The sequence below is a fragment of the Phragmites australis genome, chromosome 1 (genome assembly GCF_958298935.1).
Source record: "Phragmites australis chromosome 1, lpPhrAust1.1, whole genome shotgun sequence".
Lineage (NCBI taxonomy): Eukaryota > Viridiplantae > Streptophyta > Magnoliopsida > Poales > Poaceae > Phragmites > Phragmites australis.
The window spans coordinates 27,493,889-27,517,856 of NC_084921.1; the positions used below are offsets into that span (position 1 = coordinate 27,493,889).

The 23,968-nt window shown below is 43.1% G+C and overlaps 1 protein-coding gene across 1 annotated transcript; it reads right to left on the bottom strand.

Annotated features, from left to right (window-relative positions):
- Positions 1-250: 250 nt before the first annotated feature.
- On the bottom strand, positions 251-4,819 carry LOC133913729 (chaperone protein dnaJ 49-like). Its single transcript, XM_062356961.1, has 2 exons — positions 3,549-4,819; positions 251-571 (listed from the first exon to the last, which is right to left on the bottom strand). The coding sequence occupies exon 1, from the start codon at positions 4,686-4,688 to the stop codon at positions 3,567-3,569; it is 1,122 nt and encodes a 373-aa protein (XP_062212945.1). The 5' UTR covers positions 4,689-4,819; the 3' UTR covers positions 251-571; positions 3,549-3,566.
- Positions 4,820-23,968: the final 19,149 nt, after the last annotated feature.

The following is a 23,968-nucleotide window of genomic DNA, read 5'->3' on the forward strand; positions in this document are numbered from 1 at the left end:
CGACAAGACCCAGTTCCAGACAAAGGTACCAAGCAGGCCAATCGTCATATACTCATAAGCACACCAACAAAAGCGAAAGATCGCTACAACGCCACCTGTGGAATAAATTAGAGATCACCTTCCACTACCACCCGCATATTGTATACATGGTCCCCAAAAGAAAATAAAAAGAGGCATTTTTTAGCATGCTCAGTGCTCTTTACTTGCATCATGTATGGACGATTAGACATCTCAGCATCCGATCAAAAAAAAATGAAGAACCATTTTTTTCATAGTTGCATTGTCTGTCAAGTATTCTCCAAGAGCAGTAGAAAAAATGGGATAGATATACTTCATATACATGCACAGGTCTGCATGTGATCAACCGCTATGAAACTTAATGATTACATGACCTTTTTTAAGTAGCTAAGGTATTGCGCTCAACACTAAGAAAGCATCCAGGCAGTGGGTATATTCCACAAAATTTACTACGAGTCCAAACTAATTGTCTCCTCCAATTTGAAGCTGGTAGCCAATGGAGCAAGTATTGGATGCATTTACACGCAACAAGAGTTATCGTCTCCCTGTCAACCTGCAACGAATTATCAAAAGAACTGTAATGGCTAACAATGTCATCAAAAAAGCAAAGGAAAAAAGGGTAACATCATGATAACGAAATTACAAAAGCAGAATGGCTGTGACTAATTTAGAAACTCAATAATGCTGCGAAGTAGTTAACTGTATAGTATTCTAGGCCCTATACCCTATACTGTACTACCATATAAAGTATCAGTTCTGAATCTCCCCCCCCCCCCCCCTAATTTCAAAAAAAAAAACATTGCGTATCCAATATTAATATCGGATAGTCCGCAGGTGGGTTTGTCGTTCCCTATTCTATTGTTAACTTTGAGGAGTCAAATGCGTCCAACTTAACTGTGTCTGCATGGATATGCCACAAATTATTGCTAATTACTAGTACGTGTAAATGCAAGCCACACATCAAATTAATAAGCCGGTACATGTGAAATTGTAATCATTGATGTGTCATGTGGTGTTAGGCAGTTTCATGTTTTATGTACTCAAATCCAAGGCTATAACTTGGTCTCACGACAAAAGTAAAAAATGAAACATGACAAAACCAACTCAGGTTGGACATACAAGACTAAAATGGGTAAAAGAAAAGGGATGGAACAAAAATCAGCAACTGTATTCATGTAGTGGTACGGATGATGCACCACAATTATCTGCCCTCACTATATTCTGCACACTGGAGCTCAAATTAATGATATTGACAAATTGTGAGTAGCTACGTTGTGAACCAGTCAACTATAAAAGAACTGGATGCATAGGAATCAATGCTAGCAATAGAACAGTGAGGAAATAAACTGATGAGCTGTACTGGTATGTAGTGCTCTGAAACAAAATCACGCTTGCAAGACACTAGGCTTCTATACCATCACCTCACAAAAAAATTCAGTGCCCATCTAAATGTTAATCGCATATAGTTCATAAACACACCTGGAATACCGCTTGCAAACCACTAGCCTACGTTGTGTGATGTTCAATATTTTTGTATGAGCATTGCTTGTTTATTGTGCAGGTTGATGAATACAAGGTGTTGAGCTCAGAGAACCTGCCTGACAACAGTGCTGAGTTTAAAACTCAGTCTAAATCCAGGAGTGTCAACGAACCATATGGATCGCAATATGCACAGTTCAGAACACTTGGAAATCTCAAGCTCCTAGTAGAGATCCAATGTGTTGGCTTATTGGAGAAGTTACAAAGTTGTTTAGTTAATGTAGTGTTTGCAGCCCTTATATTTAAACATATTGAAACAAATGTTCTATTTGTGTTTAATGATATTGCATGGATTCAGCAAAACACAACTTGGTAAAGTAAAACTATTATTTGTCATGACCAAATCACATTATACAGAATTCATGTTGATCCTAAATTATGCACAAGTCTTCCTCCAGTTACACACTTTAAGTCACCGAGTGAACGCCAACCTAGCATATATAATAATAATATTATTATTATTATTATTATTTACTACTACTACTACTACTATTATTATTATTATCACTTTTCACCAATACAGTTATAATCAACAGATGGACCATTCGCCACTCCCTGACAACCTCACTATCAATTTTCCCTATCACAAGTACACTTAAATTAAGTCAATTTTCATAGGACCATGAAGAGCGAGGTTGCGAGTGTGCTAAATAATCACTGCTAGATGTTCAGTGTTCTGAATAGCATTCAATCTGTTGTGCTCCCAGTCAAGAGTTATGCTATTTACTGTTTCAAGCATGTCTAATCGGGATGCTGGAACATTTTTATGAAAAGAAAATGAAATTTCTTAGTTGTGTAGTTAAGAGGTCAGGTATGTGCTACGACCTGACCTAAAATAATCTAACATATAGAGGCTTGCAGGAAAATAATTGTCGGATTATCTAGAGGCTTGATGAAGACATAAAAAAAATTCCTTCGCATATGCAAAGTTGACCCTTGATGTAGTGTGAGTCAGATGCATGGAAACTCGAACATGTCATCTAGCAGGGGTGTGAGAATCAGAAAATACACCCACAACAAGATGTTTAACCAACTTCAGTGTGTACCAATTCAAATGACATGGTAACACAACTAAAAATCCCCTATGAGCATGCTATTAATTACATAAAACAAGCAAAGGACTTATAAAATTGTGAATCTATCCAAGAATATTATGGAAAGCAATTCACAGTATCTGCAGAATCGCAGTGGTACATCAAAATTAGATAAATCAACACTCAGACATTGGAATTACACAGCTCCCACGGCTCATAATGGCTTGAAAACTTCATTTTTGAAACCATACAAGAAAGCAGATACATTTGTACACAAAGATGGTGGATAGCAACACAGTAAAGTTAGCCCATATGACATGAAATCATAAGAAGATGGCAGGACGATTTACGTCTCTCTGTACACCATAAAAGCTGCTAGCTGTAAGAGAAAGCTATTAACTTACTATTACTACTCGTGTAGCTAACTGGCAATTTCAGGCCCATTTGTGTGCTGCATTGCACATGCTTACAATAAAGGAAATATAAAATACTCCGAACTAGCTAGCATTTAGGAAAATGGGCATATGGCTAGAACTACAGCCAATATTTAGATGAATCCCAGTCCTCAAATGACACATGAGAAAGATGAGAAGCGAAAAATGTCATTCATGTGCACCATTGATCAAACTAATGTTTAGCAGTTCTTTAGTTCAACTATGCTACTATAGGAACTCAAATCTAAAATAACGGCAGCTTGCCAGCCCCTATTGCCTCTCTTCCATGATCAAAGCCATATGCAAAGCATGACTGGCTTGCAATACATATACAGCTATGCACCCCTAGGAAAGAGTAAGTAATAAATAGAAGAAAAAACAAGGGTTAATCACATATGGTTGCATTAAACAGGAAAGGAAGTCATGATACAAAGCATACAAGGTTGTAACGCGCTATAGAAATCTTCATGATGCAGAAATGTGTTAATAATGCGAAATTATGTCGCAGAAAGATGAACCACACCTTGCACAATTGGATGAATTACTGTGCTGCTGCCTCAAATTTCTTAAGCATATCACAGTGTGGTGTCTGGTATGACAGCCCCCATTGGCGACGCTGCAGCTCAACCCTGCAGTTCTGCGTGATTATCGAGTAATAATCCCTCTCAACATGCCGCTCCAGTGTCGCGAGCTCAGTGCTTTGGTGTGGATACTGCTCCTCGAAATTAGGCAGCTTGACATAGTATGTGACTCCACGTGGGGTTTGGAATTTGTGCTCATAAGGGTAGGAGCGGGAGAGGGAGTAGACAGGCTCAGAGGATGGAAGGAAGTTGAGCAACAGCAGTAGTAGGACAGGTAACAGCTGAACAAGCATCCTGACGGTAGAGCCACCAGAGTTTTGCGGTCCATGGGCATGCATCCCACCGGTCCTGAAATGGAACGTCCCAAACTGTCCAAACTGTCTGGTGGTTGCCGGCGCCATCCCACCAAAGAAGTTTCTGAATATCTCATCCGGGTCAAAGTCATCCTCATAGAATCCATTGTATGCACGGGCGGTGGATGCCGCCCTCCTGTTGTATGTTACCGGCTCATCAGAGCCAACAAGGTCATAGCGCTTGCGGCTCTCGGCATCGCTGAGGCACTGGAAGGCCTTGGAGACAGCCTTGAAGGCGTCCTCGGCGCCTGGGGCCTTGTTCTTGTCGGGGTGCACCTTGAGGGAGAGCTTGCGGTAGGCCTTGCGCACGTCCTCCACGGTGCAGTCCTTTTCGAGGCCGAGAATCTGGTAGTAGTCTCTGGTGTGCTTCTTGACCTGGCGCACCACCTCGAGCTGCTCCTCCGTGTAGTCCCTCGCACCCGTCTCCTCTTCCTCCTGTCTCTTCTTGCCCTTCTGCGTCCTCTTTCTCAGCCCATCAGCCTCAGCTGCTGCAGGCTGGGTCGGCGGCGGCGGGGGCTGTGGAGATGATGAAGAGGACGAGGAGGGGGAGGGGGAGGAGGCGTCGTCTTGCGGGTTGAGGAGCGGCGAGAGGAGGTTGTCAATGGGGAGGGCGGGGTCGAGGCGCTTGGCCTTGGAGAGGAACTTGATGGCGCGGGCGCGGTCGCCGGCGTCGAGGGCGTCCTTGCCGATGCGCAGGCACTTGACCGCGTCATCCTTGTTGCCCTCCATGGTGCAGCCGCAGATCTGGCCCGCGCGACGGAGCTCTCACACGGCTCTGGCCGCCGCCGTCCTCGGTCGATCGAGGCGAGCAGGCGAGGCGAGCGACCGCAAGAACCAGCCCGATCGGATCAGATCCCGATGGCTCCAACCCTAACCCAATCCAATCAATCTGCCAGGGGAGGAGAGGTCAGAGGAGGAAATCGAACTGGATTGCGTGGGGAAGAGGGATAGTAGGTCTCTTACCTGCGATGCGAGCGCGAGGCGGAGTAGGGTTCAGGAGGGGGCGGATCGCCGTAGTCGGGGGACGGAGGAGGTAGGAGGAAAGGGGATATGGCGTGCGACGACCCCCGAAACCGATTCTTTTTGCCCGAGTTTCTCTGGATTTTTGTTGCCCTGTACACGCGTGAAGAAAAGGTAAGAGAGTGCGGGCACGGAGAGTTCTTTATTTTTATATTTTTTATATCTAATATTTAAATAAATAGACTTCTGACGGTAAAATTTGTAAAAATATACATCTATCTACCCTACGATGAGACGGTAAGAGGCTAACCGTCCCATCAGAAGACGTAAGGTATTATACAACCATGTTACAGTAGCACGAGTGCTTACTAGAGAGGGATAAGAATCTAACTGTCTCGTCAGAGAACGGTAGACGCCTATGCTTGTAAATTTTTTATCAAAAGTCTTTTTATTTAAATAATAATATTAGAAAATATAAAAAAACTCCAAAACTTATAAGATTTTTGGCCTAGCCTAATACAATTTTCCTTTCTCCCCCTTTTACCATTCTTAGCTAATGTGACCTTAGCTTCTTCCTCCTCTTCGTCGGCTAACAAGAGCTCGTGTCAAGCATACATCTCTAGCTCATCATAGTCTCAAATTGCTTCTTCTTTAGAGCAACCTAAGGGATTCTCTTCACGAACGAAAATCTTTTTATGAAGAAATTTTTGTTCCCTTTAGTGTTTCAATAGATTCCCTTCACGATTTCCGTCGTGAAAGGATTTATAAGGTTATTTGTGCTAAATAGGATTCTTTCTCCTCTCTCTTCCTGAATTCTTTTAAAGAAAAGTTATTAAAGATAAGAGAAAATAAAAAAAAATTAGAATAGAAACGAAATAAAAGAAATATAATTAAATGCTCTTATGTCGCGTACCTCGTCCCTGATCGCATCGTGGCCACCCGAACACTCATATGGTAGTCGGTAGGGTTGAAAACGGTAACGAAAATTTCCGATTTACCGGGGGTCGTTTTCGAAAACTGCCGACCGTATATTTCGAAATCGGTAATTTTCGGAATCGGTATCGGTATCGGTAAAATGTTCCGGAAATGATAGCGGAATCGGTTTGAGTCAATTCCGACCGTTTAGTCGGTTTTCCGATTTTTACCGGAAATTACCGATATGGGCTTTCGGTATTTACCGAAATATATTAGCCCATCAGCAGCCCACTTCACTTCAGTATATGGGTCTTCGGTTCTTAGATCCAGGCGTCACCAAACGGGCTCACGGCCACGGCCCACAGTCTGACACCCTCAGTCCCTCACGGGCTCACGGCCTCACGGAGTCACGGTCACGCACCTTGCACTCACGCAGTCACGCAGCGCCGGCTCAGGCTCAGGTCTCTGGAGGATTCACGATTCAGCGTGCGTCGCACCGCCGCCAGCTGCCAGCCGCCAACTCCCGACGCCGGCGACGCAACCTCCTCCGGACGGCGCAACTTCCAGCCGGCGTCTCCTCCGCCCAGCAGATCTTCCAGCCAGCGTCGAGTCCACCCGGCACATCTTCTCCGCCCGGACCCAGCACTGGATCTAGCCTCTAGCGTCGAGTCCACCCGGCAAGTCTTCTCCGCCCGCCGGCCGACGTCTTCTCCGGCCGTCGCCCGATGTCTTCTCCACCCGGCATGTCTTCTCTGCGCCGACACGTCTTCTCCGCTCGCCAGCCGACGTAGTCTCCGCCCGCCGACCGACGTCTACTCCACCCGGCAGGTCGTCTCCACCCGCCGGCCGACGTCTTCTCTGGGCTGGCCGTCACCCGGCGTCTCCTCCGCACGGACGTCTTCTCTGCACTGAGTCGCCGACGTCTTCTCCACCCGCAGCCTGTTCCAGCTAGCGCCGCTTCCAGCCGGTGCTGCCACCTGCGCACAGAGCCACAAACCGACACACAGACCGGCGCTTCGACCAGTACGCAGACTGTCTCCCCCTCAGGCCGGTGTCTCCGCAGAGGCGCAGACCGGTGCCCAGCACAGTAGGCAGCACACCTTCTCCTCCATATCATATCTGCGATGAAACCACCTACCGGAGAAGTAACTTCTCGACAGCGCACGGTTATGGATCCGCCCCCATCTCGTGATGCTACCGCCACTTCGTCTCAGAATTCGCTTGTAGGTAATAATCATTTTAGCATTTACAAGCACAATTGCAGTTTCATTTTATAGTTTTGGTGTGATGAGAACAAGCTAAATTGCAAAGGGTATTTGACAAATTGTGAAACTAGGCTGATAATAGGTATTTGACAAATTATGAAATAATTTTGTTGAAATACAAATGTGATAGCTATGTGATGACATTCTCCGTGTAAAATTTTGTTTTATCAACTCAAATGTTTGGTTGTGATAGGATAAAATAACATAGTGCATTTTATAGTTCATATGCTTTGCTGATTTTCATTTGTCTATCAATGAATGATAGGAACTCAAAACAAAGTGGTGTCAGCTACAAGTGCAAGTGCGAGTACAAGTGCAGTGGGTGCAAGTGCTGATGATATCATTGATGTGGACCATGAGGATGATGGACAACCTCCTTTGAAACAGCAAAAGAAGAGCACATCAGATGTATGGCAGTATTTCACCAAGTACACAGTGACAGTGGAGGAGAATGGCAAGCAGGTTGATCAGTTGTGGGCACAATGTAAGTTCAAAGGGTGTAATAACAAAACCAGCAAAGGTAGAGCTGAGAGTAATCGAGGAACCACAGGGTTTTGGAGTCATCTAAAGCATTATCACAGTATTGTTAAAGGCCAGCAACTACTCAAATCAGAAACTGATCATGAGAAAGGTATGACAGTTATTGAACCATACAAGTATGATCAAGAAGTTAGTTTGAGGAAGTTATACATTGCAATAATCATGCATGAGTATCCTTTTAACATAGTTGAACATGAATATTTTGTTGAGTTTATAAAATCCCTGCGTCCTAACTTTCCTATCAAGTCTCGTATCACTGTTAGGAAGGATATAATGGACCTCTATTTGCAAGAAAAGGATAAGATGTATGCTTATTTTAAAACCCTTCAATGCCGCTTGAGTGCAATTATGGATATGTGGACATCAAATCAGAACAAGGGGTATATGTGTGTGACTGTCCATTGGGTAGATGATGATTGGCGTATTCAGAAGAGGATTATCAATTTCTTCCATGTGCCAGGACGACATACTGGTGAGAATATGTCTCATACCTTAAGTTCATGTATGTTGAAATGGAACATCGAGAAGAAAATATTTTCTTTGACTCTGGACAATGCTGCTGCAAATGAAGTTGCTGTTAAGGATGTCATCTTAGAACTCAAGAAGTATTGTCCATTAATCTGTGATGGTCTCTTTTTTCATGTCAGATGTGCTAATCACATTCTTAATTTGGTTGCTAAAGATGGTATGAGTGCAATTGCATCTTCAATTCAGAATATTAGAGCATTTGTGGTGGCTGTGAAGGGTTCTCCATTGCAGTGGGAGGAGTTCCTAAAGTGTGCTACTGTGGATTGGACACAAAGTCGGGCCTCTCACTTGATGTTTCTACTAGGTGGAATTCAATGTATACCATGTTGAGGGATGCTTTATATTACAGGGCTGCTTTTGAGAGGCTCATGTCTTGTGAACGTGGCAGGTATGAGAAAATTGCTCCTTCTTCTGCAGAATGGGAAAAGGCAAAATCTCTTTTACCATGCTTGAAAAAGTTCTTTGATCTCACTGAGTTATTTTCTGGTACATTATATCCAACTGCAAACTTATTTTTCCAAGGCTTCTGTGAGATTAAGTTCTTGCTAACTGATTGGTCTCATAGTGATGATCCTACTATTAGTAGCATGACAACTTCTATGAGTTTTAAATTTGAGAAGTATTGGAAGAAGTCCAATGTTGCTCTTGCTATTGCAAGTGTTCTTGACCCTAGGTTCAAGAGGAAAATTGTAGAATTTTACTTAAGGAGGGTGTACAAAAATTCCTATCAAGATGAACTTAACAAATTTAATTGTGTTATGAGGAACATGTATGAATGCTATGCTGCTAGTAATCCTTCATCTTCAAAGAGTAAAGCACCTGCACCTTCAACAGAGTCAGATTTGTTTATGGACACAGTAGATGAGGAACTTGATAGCTACCTATATGACACACATGACCTGGATGATGATGCAAACGACTTGGATAAGTACTTGGCAAAACCACCATTAAAGGTTACCAAAGCCAATTATCATACATTTGATATTTTAGCATGGTGGAAGGGTCAGAGGGATGAGTATCCTATTCTATGGTTGCTTGCTCGTGATGTGCTTGCCATGCAAGTGTCAACGGTAGCTTCTGAATCGGCTTTTAGTGCTGGTGGCCGTGTTGTTGATCCATATCGTTCTCGTCTTGATCCTGAGATGGTACAAGCACTGATTTGCACTAAAGATTGGATAGCTGCAGCAAAAAAAGGTGACAATTTAAACTTCTACTCATGTAAAGTCTTCACATTTTTACTAATGTACATGCCTTGACATTTCAGGTTCTAAGAATGTTTCGTCATTGGTCGTTGATCTTGATATTCTTGAGGCTGTTGCTAATAATCTGATGTTTGAGGTATAAAATATAAATTGTACAACTACTTCTATTTTCTGTTCTCATTTGTGCAAAAAGACTTGCTGGAGATTAATTGAATAATTTTTCTACATAACAACAGGACGAAGACTTAGCAAGTGATGATGATGAGCTTGAGGTTGAGCTGTAGGCCGCCAAAAAAGTGAAGAAAGAGGAAGTTCAAAAGTGATGAGTTTGTGTTGTGCTTGGTCAAATAATATTTGTATGGACAAAACTTGTATGGAGACTTAGTGTTATGCTTGTATGGAGACTTTAATCCTTGTGACGAGGTTGTGTTGTGCTTGACTGCTTGTATGGAAACTTAAATTCTTGTGCTAAACATTTGCGCTTATATGGAGATTTTTATCCTTTTGCTTGTCAATTAACAATTGTCTTATCATAAAAGATGTATCGATATACCATATACTCATGTCGATTATAGTCATGTCATGTATGACTTCATTAAACTTGTCGTATGTGATGTATAACTTGTGAGCTATGTTTTGGTGTTTCCGTTCAGAATTATCGATCCCCGATCGAAATCGACATATTATCGATCCGATAATATCGTTTTCGATTTTCCGATACAACCGATACCGTATTCGTTTTCGGCATTACCGCTACCGATTCCGTTTCCGAGAAAAAATACGGAAATGAAAACGGTTTTAGCATATTCCGACCGTTTCCGACCGTTTTCAACCCTAGTAGTCGGTACCTGTTGGTGACAATGCTTTGACCATCTAACGTTGGACTAGCCTACTACCAAAATTAATGGTTGGGAAGACCGAACCCGAACCTAAATCATTGAACTTTTTTTAAACAACACAACCCCTAAAGTTGATGACATTGTTATTGCTTTGTTGCTATCATCAGTAAGTCACCGCATATGCCAAACTATGCGCATTAAATGGCATTGAGCATTAACAATCTAAAAATCATTGAACTAAAACGGGACTGCAAGGAATACAACCGGAAACAACCTTTTGCTTGTTGTGCACAATCGTTCATACAGAACAATAACTGTCTTGCATCTTTTATTTGCCATTGTGTGACTTCCGAGGGTCTCGGATAACCTCAGATAAGAAGAATTGAGAGCGCTAACACAATAATAAAACTGTTCCGTAAGTATACGTGAGGAACTATTTAAATAGTATTCTAATTAATCCTCAATTAATTATGATCACGGTTATTTATTTAATCATGACTACGATGATTAATCAGAATATCATTCTGATAGTCCTGGTACGTGTTTTGTATCTAAGATCGAAACACATGCATTTTCATTATATAGCATCACAACATTGTTTAAGAAAGAGTAAGTAATTAAATAATATTACAAGTTCTTAAGCATTTAATTATTTACAACAATTTATATCAAAAGAAAGTTAGGAAGATAAAGAACAGATTCACCTCCTAACCAAACTAGAAACTACGTAGCGGAAGATTAACACCAATCAACACCAAAAGCTACGTAAAACTATATACCCTTAGGCTTCATCCAAAAATACGTCGCACGAGTAGTTTGCACTGCTCATTTCTACCCTCTACATCGGTGAGTGTGAAGTAGCCAAACACAAGTTTATTTTCACCGGTAGAACTTAAAAGAGCAGCGTGAGTACAAAGGTACTCGCAGGACTTAGGGCATGTTTGGTAGATCACTCCCTGATCTAAATTTTCTGCGGGGAGTGATTCTCTGGAGAAAGTGATTTTGTAGCTGAAAGTGATTCTCTAGTGATTTTTTAAAATAAAATATATGGAGGAAGTGATTCTGTGCAAGAAGTGAATTAGGAGAAGCTGCTTTTTTCAGCTCCCTAGCTTCTAGTTCATTTCAGATAATCACTCTCACGAATTCCACTCAGGAAACAAAAAGCTTAAAGCTGCTGTTTGGCAGAGCTCTCTCTGATTCCAACCGGGAAGCTGCTCTGGAAGCTCTACCAAATATGCCATTAATCCATAATGGATATATATAATAACTGACTTCAAAGATTATGCAATTGAGGCATTAGTTGGGAGTAGGTCACAAGGTTAAGCAAATTTATATGCGTAAGTAACCTGACACCTATGTGTGAGCACCTATACTTAACCATATATATCTTTGTACCATGTAATCACCAACTTGCATATAAATGTAAATGGAATCATCTCATAAACATAACTGTTAGTTGAACCATCTCAAATGCATACCAACATACCACACCATATCATTACACATTCATAACTCTACGATCAATGGAAATGGAAATAAGCATGCTTATGACCGATACCGTGGTAATTCAAATTATTTTTACACCCTACTGGGGTACTTCTTTATCTACACGACTCAAGAATCATTCGACTCATGTGTTCACAAAGGCCCACATAAGGGGTACTCGTATCAACATTTCTCAATAAGCTGTAACTGTTTGATCATGTGCTGATAGGTGCGGGGGTCATCCAAAATTACTCTCGGAGCAAAGTGGATACTCCTACAATGCTATTATGCCCATGACACCATTAACTCGCACGCCAAAATGACACAACTATAAAGGTATTTGGCTTATCGTTCTCATATACGACATGTAATAAGTACGGAAAGTGCTAAAACCAACTACACCGACGGATGGTGCTTAAACGATACAAACGGTCTATGGCATCTGAGCTCCTCTTCCAAACTATACCAAGGAACTCCTCCGATGTAGAAGATACCTCTAACACCGCCCACATCTCGCTTCATCCTCACCTCTCATACATCTCACATCATTGTCATTGTGTTTGTAAACAATAGGTAAGCCCTAAGCTCACGAACAACGGTCGAATCATTGCTCATTTTATACCGAGGATCTAAGCATTGCTAAGCATTTCGATTCTTAAGTTAGACATCAACAATGTTATCAAGGCTACAAAGATATGTATAATTAACAATTTCAAGGTAGGAGTAATGCACTCACATAGATTCTACTCATATAAGCATGACATCGACTCAATAAACATGCAAATGTAAATAAGCGACAACTCATCATTTTAGACTCCATATTATTCCAACTAAAAGGTGCAATATGCTTAGATGTTTACCTTGCTGCTCTGGCGGTTGCCTGATAATCCCAGCATAACATTTACAGAACACCGGTAGATTGGCGGCACCTTCACTTGTTAGGATCACCGGCGTAATGCTCTCTAAATGAATTAAGAACACATTGCATAAGTAATCAAATGATGGAAAATTGTGCATATGATGCATGTTTGCATATTAATATAGCGTCGTGTTTTGAAAACATTTGCAAAAAGACCACCAAATGATTAAGGTTCCAAAATTTGAAATCCCCAATAAGACAACCTAATTGCATACAGCTTTAAGTTGCTGGTAGTCATACCGGTGTTGAAGTGGCGGTCAGACCATTAGCGTACAGAAGGTTTTGGCCTCTGGTGGTCAGACCGAAGGCATGGTAGCAATCAGACTGCCGACCAATGGTCAGATCGGCCCTAAGGTGGTTTGACTCCTAAATATAGATATTTTGAACCGACCTACTAGCGATCAGATCGGCCCAAGTGGCCGTCAAACCGCCAGAACCTGCTGGCAGCACATTTACGGGGTCGTCAACAAGGACTCTAGCGAAACCTTCAGCGACGAAGGGCACCAAAGTACACCATAAGACTAGAAAAATATTTTACGTGGTCGTTTGAAAAGTGGAGCACTATAGGAACCCATCACAACTCCGAACGTCATAACTCTAGGATGTTAAGCCTATCAAGAGCACGAGACTCTGATACCAATTGTAGGGGATCGGTGTCGTTCTAAAAGGGGGTGAATTAGAACACTTAGAACTATTTTAGCTCCAAAAACTACACAAGATAAACCTATATCAATTTCTATCTAAATGTGTTCTAGGTTTATCTAGTGTGTCTACTCTACCGATCAAAGCGCTTGCAACTTATCTAAGAGTGTAAATTGCAAGTAAGTAAATGCAAAAACGTAAATAAGATAGAGAGAGCAAACTCGGCACAAGGATTTTTTTCCGTGGTATCGATAGCATGATTGCCACCTCTAGTCCACGTTAGAGCTCCACAAAGGATATGCTCTCAGTCAGCACCCGATCATGACCTTTGAGTCACCAAGTCACAAAGACAGGGCCTCCACCTAGACAAGCCACCAAAGTAAGGTCTCACCCTAGCCTCTCTTCCGGTTCTTTACCGCCGTGATCACTTCAAAGCTTAGGCCACAAAGGTAAGGGTCTCTGCGTCCCCGCACAATCGTCTTACCGCCATTCCACACCAAGTCGGAGGGTCAACAATCTTACCGGCGAGTCAACAAGACTCCAAGGTGCTTGCGTACCAAGAGGTACACTGTTGGATTACTACTTGATCCACTCTCTAGGCAGCAATCACTTAACAACACAGTCTCCAGGCCTATAAGCACTAATCACTCACTAATCTTTTGCTTAATCATCTTAGATGATCACTTTAAGCACTTTGGTGGCGTGGATGTCTTCTCAGGTGTACATGAACTTCTCAGGACTCCAGCATGCTCAAATGACTAAGTGAAAGGATATTTAAGCCTCAAACCCGCCAACTAGCCGTTAAACCCAACGGCTCTGAAAAGTTGTTAACACCGGATGATCCGGTGAGAACAATAGTATTAACACCGAATCATCCGGTGAGTACACTCTCATAAACTAGCCATTCGAACCCCACTCAAGCCTCTGTGAACACCGGATACTTCAGTGTATACTCTATCTTTATCACCGAACTTTCCGGTAAGTATACCTTAGCCATCCGAGCCAACATCTTCTCTATATAAATTGCTCTAGTGTCTTCTCTAGTGCTTATCACATCATCATCGGATTATCCGGTGAGGTCACTTCATTCTCCACTTTTTCAATAATGCTCCGGTGATTTCCCCCGGTGTGTTCAAATTAATCACCGGATTGTCTGGTGGGGTCTTGTGCTTCTTTTTCATCTTTGCACTATTCATTGTCCGGTGTTGCCTACACTCGACCATCGGACCATCCGGTGAGGCTTTCATGCCTCTGTCCTCCTTTGACAGAGATACTCCGGTGAGTGCAAATACCCGAAGCATCAGACCATCCGGTATATTTATTTCTCCTGGAAAATTTTCCAATTCGACCAAACTTTCCTGGCTTTGGGGGCTTTATATTCTTGAGAAACATGTTAGTCCCAATGACTATATTGTCATTAATCACCAAAATCACAATTATAGCATAATAGGGTCATTTTTGCTACAACAGTCCAAACACGTAAAACCCCCAAAATAAAATCTACACCTAGCTTTCCTAGGGTTTTCCAATACAAATCAAAACGGTGGCCAGCTAGAGCTAGGAAACGATGAGAAAAGGGTACATGGATGTTATCCTCGGTGTAAAGGAATTTTGTATTGGATCGAAATACTCCAGAGAAGCTTCAATCCACAGATTGGACTCCCGAAAAGTGAATGAGCTCATGGAGGAAGAAACGGCGAGAAAACCCTTTCGGTGGGGAGAAAAGGGGGAAGAAGCTCGGGAAAGTCCTCTGGGAAGCTCATGGGAGTCCCCACCTCCAATCTCCGGCCGTCGACATGTCAATTTGGAGCTCTCTCACTCTTCCTAGGGTTTGATGGAGTGAGAGAATGAATGAGAGTGAGAGGGAGTGAGAGAGGCGATCAACTACTTAAGAGAGCCTCTGTGAGCTAGCGGTCAGACCACTGTGAGACTCGGTCAGACCGCGAGAAGGGTTTTTTGCTGAATTCTCCTAATCCCCCCCCCCCCAATCTTTTCTTTCTTCTTTCTTTTCTTCTTTTCTCCAAGGTAGTTAGGGTCTTCCTGTCTCTTCCTAAACCATTTTCACTCTAAAAAATATCCAAAATAATAAATAATAACATGAAACATAATGCCATGATGATTATATGCTTAATTACATAATTATCGTCTTGGCATGTGACAGTATAGAGCCAAAGGGATGGCCAATGCGAAGCGAGGAGCCCAAAGGCCATAGCCCCAATCTCGAGGAGCTAGGGTTACCGAAGGCATTAGGGAGGCCTGAAGAGCCATTTGGGGCAAAACTAAGGGCCCGAAGGCCAGAATGCCAGCCATGAGGACGAAGGTTGCCGAAGGCATTAGCAAAGGACGACGGGCCAATGAAGGTCGATGGAGGCGACGTCGAAGGATGACAAGCCACCTGATATGGAGTGAAGTGCTCGGAAGAATGAAATCGAAGGAAGGCCCAAAGGCAGCCGTCCAAGTCGTTGAAGGGCTGATGGACACATGTATTATCTTGTAAGGGTACAACATGTAATAATGTAATGACTGTAGTACCATGAGAATATTCTGAGAACGTTCTTACAAATATAGGGCACTAATGTAATATGAACCTAGGTGGTTAGGGTATGGCTATAAATACCCCACCCTATTGATGTGATGACATAAAAAATTGGTATCCCAAGAAAATACATGTTCACTGTGTTATGATTTAAATCGTAACATTTGGCGTCGTTTGTGGGTATCTAACCCACACCACGTGTTATGATTTAAGTCCGAACATTTGGCGTCATCATGCCACCGAAGACTAGGAAAGGAAAGGCAAAGAAGATGGGAGATTCCAAAGATGGCCCGACGGGCCAAGTGTAGTCGGTAGTGGAAAGGAGGGACAAAGGAGGTTCATCACAAAGCCGAAACCCAAGGAGATCATGAAGTTGAAGACCATGATAACATCGAAGCCTGATACAAGCGTCAAGAGGAGGAGGAAGTGAAGCAGGTATGAGAACTAATGGAAGAACTTAGGTCCCTTCGTCAGTCCACGACCTCTCAGCATGGACCATTGGGGGGCATATCAAAGACCTGAACCTGGGGATAATGCTCCTACAGGCTTTGAAGGAGCCTATCCGGCCATGAGCAATAGACCCAAACTCTCCACTGTCTCTAGGTTTACAGGCATAGTTGTGGCCTCTAGGATTTAATGTGCCACACCTCCACCTGTACAATGGCGAGACCGACGCCAAGGAGTTTTGATGAGCTTCGTGACCATAGTAGAGTCACCAGGGGCACAACACCACTATGAACAAGGCCTTCGTCCTTGCTATTAAAGGGATAGCCCTCTCCCAGTACACCCTGTTACCTTCGGCAAGAACTTACTCCGGGAATAGCTTCGCTAAGCTTTCTTCTCACATTTTCAAGGAAATAATGTCACTCTGATTACCGGGGAGATTTGTTTTTGGTAAGGTAGAAGGAGGGCGAGAGCTTAAAGGAGTACATCTGACGCTTCGTGCGGGTGAAGTGCCAAGCGAACGGTCTGAATGATGATACAGTCATTGATGCAGCTCAATAGGGGCTCTGGTAGGTGCATTGGCATCACGCTTTGCTCGACAGCCGGTCAAGAGTGTGGACAAGCTATTTGCTAAGATGGAGGAGTACTCCAGGGCAGAGGAAGATGATTCGCAAAGACACTCTAACCGATCGACCTAAGATCAACGATAAATTCTGAGAGAGAGAGAGAGAGAGAGGACCGACTGAAGGGGCACCATCAGTCCTCAGAAGGGCAGAGAACATATCAATATTTTTCTCACTCGAGAGGTCAAAAGAGGAATTTTCCCAGCATTGGCAAAGCATTGTATTGCGCAGTGCATGGCAAAAATGCCAACCATACCACCAAAGTGTGCCCACACATCACGGCATTGAGGGAAGGCCTACATAGGTAAGCTACGAGGTCGTCTGGCTCCAACCAGGCTGTCGAGCCTCGGACAGTGTATCATGTGAAACCTAAAAGGATCGAATAGCCTAAGAGGGGGGTGAATTGGGCGCTAATTAAAACTTCTACCGCTTTCTAAAATAAATAACAACATTAGCCTAGATAAAGGAGAATGCAACTACGTATTTAAACTAGGACAAGACAACTAAACAAGCAAGATAACTAAGAGGGAAAACGGTAAAAAGAAAGACTTGCAAGAACCAAGATACTCAAAGTAAAATGCGGGAATGTAAATAGTTGGAGAAGAGAACACCAATTTTTTCCCGAGGTTTCGAGAAGTTGGTACTTCCCCCTAGTTCTTGTTGGAGCATCCACCAAGGATGTAGCTCCCCATTGAGTCACCAAGACTCAAGTGCTCCCTCTTGATTGCCCCTTCTCCATCTCCGGATTGACGGGCATCAAACCAAGTACATCATCTCTTCCCGGGGCTCCCACAAGTCCTCCAAGAGCTCACCGAGAACACCTTCGATCACCAAGACCGTCTAGGTGTTGCCAACCACCAAGAGTAATAAGCTTCAAGCTTCACTTGACAAAGACAAAACCTAGACAACAGCTAGATACACACTTGTTACTCTCCAAGCACTAAAGATGTCCTTAATCTTCAACTAAGAATTTGAGATTAAACACAAGTGCTCTCTCTTGCTTCTAAATGACACACCAAGTGTATGAGCTACTACAGGGTCGCAAGAGCACCAAAAGAGACAAAATGAGTCGGTATTTATAGGCTAAGGATCAAGAATTAGCCGTTGCCTAACAACCCAAAATTTTTCTTAACGCCGGAAGGTCCGGTGTGAATAACTCGGTTCACATCGGAATATCCGGTGCTAATACCCCTGACAGAATAGCCGTTAACTGTTTCATTAGCCGTTAAAGCTCCGGTGTTTCATCCGGACTAACGCCGGATCATCCGGCGCATGGAAACCGGCCAGATGATAGTTTGCAACCTCTCTGTATAAATTCATCCGGCGTTTACTCTTCACAACACCGGACCATCCGGCGTGTAGACTTAAGCCGAGACTTCACTACAAATATTTCTCCGGTGATCTCACCACTCGAACGCCGAACCATCCGGCGTGGTCTTCAACAATTTTACAACTCAGAACTCTTAGGAAATTGCTCCGGTGAGTACACTCTTTATACAGAGGATCATCCGGTGAGTTGAATTTTCTCTGAATTTATCTAATTCAAACAATCTTGAGTTCTAACTTCTTGGATACTGAACCAAAAGCTTGTATGACCACCCTAGCTATGGAACTTTATAAGTGTGCATCAACTATGTCTAGACTCACCTAGGTCAAGCTACAACTCTTAACCCCTCTTTATAGTAGGGTCAAAAGACTAAAAAGAAATAGAACCTATACTACTCTAAGTGTCCTTAATCTTCTTATGTGATGAGGACATCACTCCCTCGGATACATACAATGATCCTCCATTGAACTTTCAAGGTCCAATCACAAGAGCTCGCGCACGACAATTAAATTTAGAGGTGAGCTCGTTCTTAAGCAACTCTTTATATAATTTTGAGAATAGATTACTACCTAATGATTATGTGTTGGTTAGGAATCATGGAGAGGACAAGGAGACACATAGAGGAAGGCTTGGAGGCGTGGAGGAGCAGCTAGGACGTCCAACAACAGCAGGAGGTCCAGTCCAACTCGAGTCCGAATCAGCCTCGACCTCCAGGACCAGCGAGCAGTAAAACGGACGTCCAGGACGCATCCGGACTCCGTTTTCGACGATTCACATATGGTTGGAAAGATAATTTCATAAGGAAACCAATGGAGTTGGTTTGAGGTCCAAATTCCTTCTGAGTCAACGGGAAACGTCGAAACAAGTCAGCATCCAGAATCTGTCCCGGTGCTGCGTCACCGTTTTTGGTCCGTTGGGCCATGTATCGTGTTGGAGTCCATTAGGGACACGTCCAGGGGTCCTTAGCCGACCCTAATCCTTTATATACAGTAGCCGCCACCCTAATTAGGGTTGGGTTTTGCTTAGATTATTCTGTCAAGAACAGTTTCGCCGTTTCGTCGGTTTGTGAGACCCCAACTCGTGAGATTAATCATTCATCTGCAATTTGGTTGCATTCTTCCTTGTTCTTGCTTGTGTTCTTCGATTCGCAGGCAAGGATTTTAGCCTTCTTGGCGAGGTCAACCGTGCAACGCCGGTTGATAACCAGAGGAGACGTGGTGCTGCGATTGCGGGGTTTCGGATCGTGTTGTTCGGAAGCCGGATCGACTTGTGTCTCGTTTCCACCAAATCGAGAGTTACCAGAACCTTTCGGAAGATCGGGAACCCTTGTTCATATTAAGTGGTATTCAGAGCTTCAGGTATACCGTCAGGTTCATATCTACCCTTAGTTTCGAGTGTTTTCGCCTTCGTTCCATAGTCCACTGCCATATCGTTTTTTTTTCCTGTCCTACAACCCTTCCGCGCCTTTAGCTTTTGCATATTTCAGTTTCAGAGTTCGTCGTGTTGAGTTTGTGTCCTGGTCAAGGTCTTGTTGCTGGTTAGGTCGTGTTAGAGTCCAGTTCGTGTGTTTTCCCCCACCGTTTCCATCAAACCCTAGCCTCCGTCGCATATTTTCCCCACTTTCTTCCCGTTTTGTCCTCTAATTCGGAGTCGTTTCTCAAATCGGGCATAACTTTCGCATACGAACTCCGTTTTCAGAAAAGTCATAGAGTTTTTCGCATCGAAATAGCGTTTCGGATCCGTTGTCCCCCGCTTTATCGGGTTCGGCGAAATCAGAATTCCCAAATTCGCCTCCGAAGTTTGAGTTTTCAATTTCCAAATATTTTTCTCATTTTACGGCTGAACTTCAGAAAATTCTACAGGTCACGTCTTTCACTTGTTTAAGCTCAAATTTTCTGTGGTTCCCACTTGTGTGCTCCTAAGTGAAAAAAAAATATCAAAAAAATAAAAAGAAAAAGTCGAATTTTCCCAAAAAAACAACGACAGCCCAAAAAAATAGAAAAAAGAGAGGGGCAAAAGAGGAACAATATCTAGAGGAGCACATAGAGAAGGGCAAAGTGAGCTGTGTTAGCGTGTGCTGTTTAGTTCTTTGTTTCTGTTGCTCTTGCTATCCATCATACTTGTTTCTCCACCTTGTTTAACACACATACTTGGTACTTGCAACACTTTAGGCCAGCAACGAGAACAAGTACTTGGGACTATAATTCAGCATTACTATCTGTTTCTGATTTGTGTTCCACATATACATATTTGTTCTCTTTGTGTGCCTTCCAAGCCCCACAGATTCTTCTGAACAGCACTGGTTTGCATCCCTGCAATCGCTCGCACGCCTTCCAGATATCCTTTGCTTTGCTGGTAAGAACCCTGGTAAGAGCTTGGTAAGGTGTCTACCTTTGCTGATCTTGATTGAGAGGCACCACTCCATCTTTGTAGTACGATTATTAGGGATAACCTTCACTGTTTGTTGTTGTGTTTGTTTCCACAATGTCAGTTGAAGGAGATAAAACGCCAAAGGACTTCAAGGAGTGCGTCAGCCAAGAACAGCTACAAGCTGTTGTAGACAATGCTCAGAAGGAGATGAGGGAGACAGTCATCAAGGCTGTCACTGAAGCGATAATTGAGATGAAACTCGCAAACGCGGTTGAGCGGGTGGACAAACGGTTATCCGAGCTCACCGACAGGGTAAATGCTTTGGAAAACCGTCCTGTGCACAACGAAGATGTGAATGGAAGCAACACCGGTGATGAGTTGTATGATGACGATGTTAATGTTGATCCAGCGGCGACATTGCAAAACAGATTACGGCGTCGTCTTCGCACTAACACCACAGGTATGGGTGGCGTTCCACATCACCACCACCATCGAGGTATGTATAATCGAGCTCCTGAAGATCCTTATGCTAAGGTTAAATTTACTATACCTTCTTTTTCGAGACATTATGATGCTGAGGGATATCTTGATTGGGAGATGACAGTAGAGCAAAAATTTAGTGCCCACCAAGTACCTGAACAACATAGAGTTAGACAAGCCACTAGTGAGTTTAAAGATTTTGCTATTATTTGGTGGACTGGTTTAGCTGCAGATGGTGCCACACCTCGTACATGGGAAGAGCTTAAGGTTGCTATGCATGATAGATTTGTTCCCCCATCTTATCATAGAGACCTGCGTAAGAAATTGATGCGCTTAGAACAGGGAGATAAATCTGTGCAGGATTATTATGGTGAGCTTCAAAAGGGCTTGATGCGTTGTGGCATAGTAGAGGGAAACGAAGATTCTATTTGTCGATTTTATTCGGGTTTGAGACGTGAAATCCAGGATATTATTGATTATAAAGAATTTAACAATGTCAACCAGTTGTTTCAGTTTGCTATGCTTGCAGAGAAGGAGTTGCAGGGGCGTGAGCAGCAGGGCAAGTACAAGGCCAGCACCACATACACGCCGCGCACAGGACCATCCTTTGGGCTGTCCAAACCATCCACTTATAGGGCTCCCTCACCAGCGAGCAAGCAACAAGCAGCTACGGCACCAAATCCGGTCACTACACGACCTTCAGGCTCAGGTAAAAATTCTGTTTTGCAGGGACCTTCTAAGAGTGCTTCCTCTGTTGCATCAACGGGACGCACCTCTGGCATTCAGTGCCGTCGCTGCCATGGATTCGGTCATGTGCAGAAGGATTGCCCAAGTCAGCGGGCATACATTGCAACGGAAGATGGGTACATCAGCGCCTCTGACATTGAGGAAGAAGAAGAAGAAGAACCAGTTGTTGAGGAGAGCAACGAAATCTTGGGCAGTGATGACACAGCGACCTATAGGAGCATCATTGTGCAGCGGGCGCTCAGCACAAAGGTACAACAACCAGAGAAGCTGCAACGCCATAACTTGTTCCAGATTTTCTTCGTCATCCAAAATCGGCGAGCACGTGTCATCATCGATGGAGGTAGTTGTAATAATTTGGTGAGTTCAGATTTGGTCAAGAAGCTTGGCTTGACCACACGCCAACACCCCCATCCATATAACCTTCAGTGGTTTAATGATGCTGGAAAAGCTAAGGTAACACAAACTTGCAGAGTTTCTTTTTCCATTGGTTCCTATGCTGATTATGTTGACTGTGATGTGGTACCTATGGAAGCTTGCTCACTTTTATTGGGTCGACCTTGGGAATTTGATAATGATGCTATACACCATGGTAGAAGTAATACATATACTTTTATGCATAAAGGAAAGAAAATTACTTTGGTTCCTATGACCCCTGCTGAAATTGTACAAGCTGATAAAGAACGAGCTGCTAATTTGCGTGATACTAAATCTGAAAATCAGCAAGTTGCTAATTCTCTTTACCCACCTAAAAAGGATAAGTCTGCACCTAGTTCTAAGGTACAGGGCATAAAATTGAAGGGTGGTGTTATGCTTGCACTAAAAAGTGACATTGCTGAAATTTCTAATAATGATATTTGCTACACCTTGGTTTGCAAACGAGTTTTGTATTCGCTTGATGATGTTATTAGTTCGATACCTCCTGCTGTCACTAACCTTTTGCAGGAGTATGAGGATGTTTTCCCAGCTGAGATACCCCCGGGACTGCCACCTATGAGAGGGATAGAGCATCAAATCGATTTGATCCCGGGAGCAACATTGCCAAATCGTGCTGCGTATCGAGCCAATCCCGAGGAGACTAAGGAAATTCAGCGGCAAGTCCAAGAGCTTTTGGACCGCGGGTATGTACGTGAGAGCCTTAGTCCTTGTGCTGTTCCTGTGATTTTGGTTCCTAAGAAAGATGGTACTTGGCGTATGTGTGTTGATTGTAGAGCCATCAATAACATTACTATTCGATATCGCCATCCTATTCCTAGACTTGATGATATGCTTGATGAGTTGTGTGGCTCTGTAATTTTTACAAAGATCGACTTGCGTAGTGGTTACCACCAAATTAGAATGAAACTTGGAGATGAATGGAAAACAGCTTTCAAAACTAAATTCGGATTATATGAGTGGTTAGTAATGCCTTTTGGTTTAACTAATGCATCTAGCACTTTCATGCGTTTGATGAATGAGGTTTTAAGAACTTTTATTGGACGATTTGTGGTGGTTTACTTTGATGACATATTGATTTATAGCAAGTCTTTGGATGAACATATGGATCACTTACGTGCTGTTTTTAATGCTTTACGTGATGCACGTTTATTTGGTAACCTTGAGAAGTGCATCTTTTGCACGGATCGAGTCTCTTTTCTTGGCTATGTTATTACTCCACAGGGAATTGAGGTGGATGAGATGAAAATTGAAGCCATAAAGAGTTGGCCGGTGCCCCAAAACATCAAACAGGTGAGAAGTTTTCTTGGACTTGCAGGTTTTTATCGTCGTTTCGTGAAGGATTTCAGCGCCATTGCTGCCCCCTTACACGAGTTGACAAAGAAAGGTGTGGTGTTCCATTGGGGTAAGGCACAAGAGGAATCCTTTGACACTTTGAAGGACAAGCTTACGCACGCGCCATTGCTGCAACTTCCAAATTTTGGTAAGACCTTTGAGCTAGAATATGATGCTAGTGGAGTTGGCATTGGAGGTGTTTTGATGCAAGAAGGTAAGCCCGTTGCATACTTTAGCGAAAAATTGCATGGCCCTGTTCTTAATTACTCTACGTATGATAAGGAATTGTATGCACTTGTACGTTCTTTAGAGACGTGGTGTCATTATTTGTGGCCTAAAGAATTTGTTATACATTCAGATCATGAATCGCTTAAGTATCTTCGTTCTCAAAATAATCTGAATCGTAGACATGCTAAGTGG

What these genes read in the sequence shown, in the direction of transcription:
- LOC133913729 (XM_062356961.1), bottom strand. Translation starts at nt 4,688, where the DNA reads ATGGAGGGCAACAAGGATGACGCGGTCAAGTGCCTGCGCATCGGCAAG.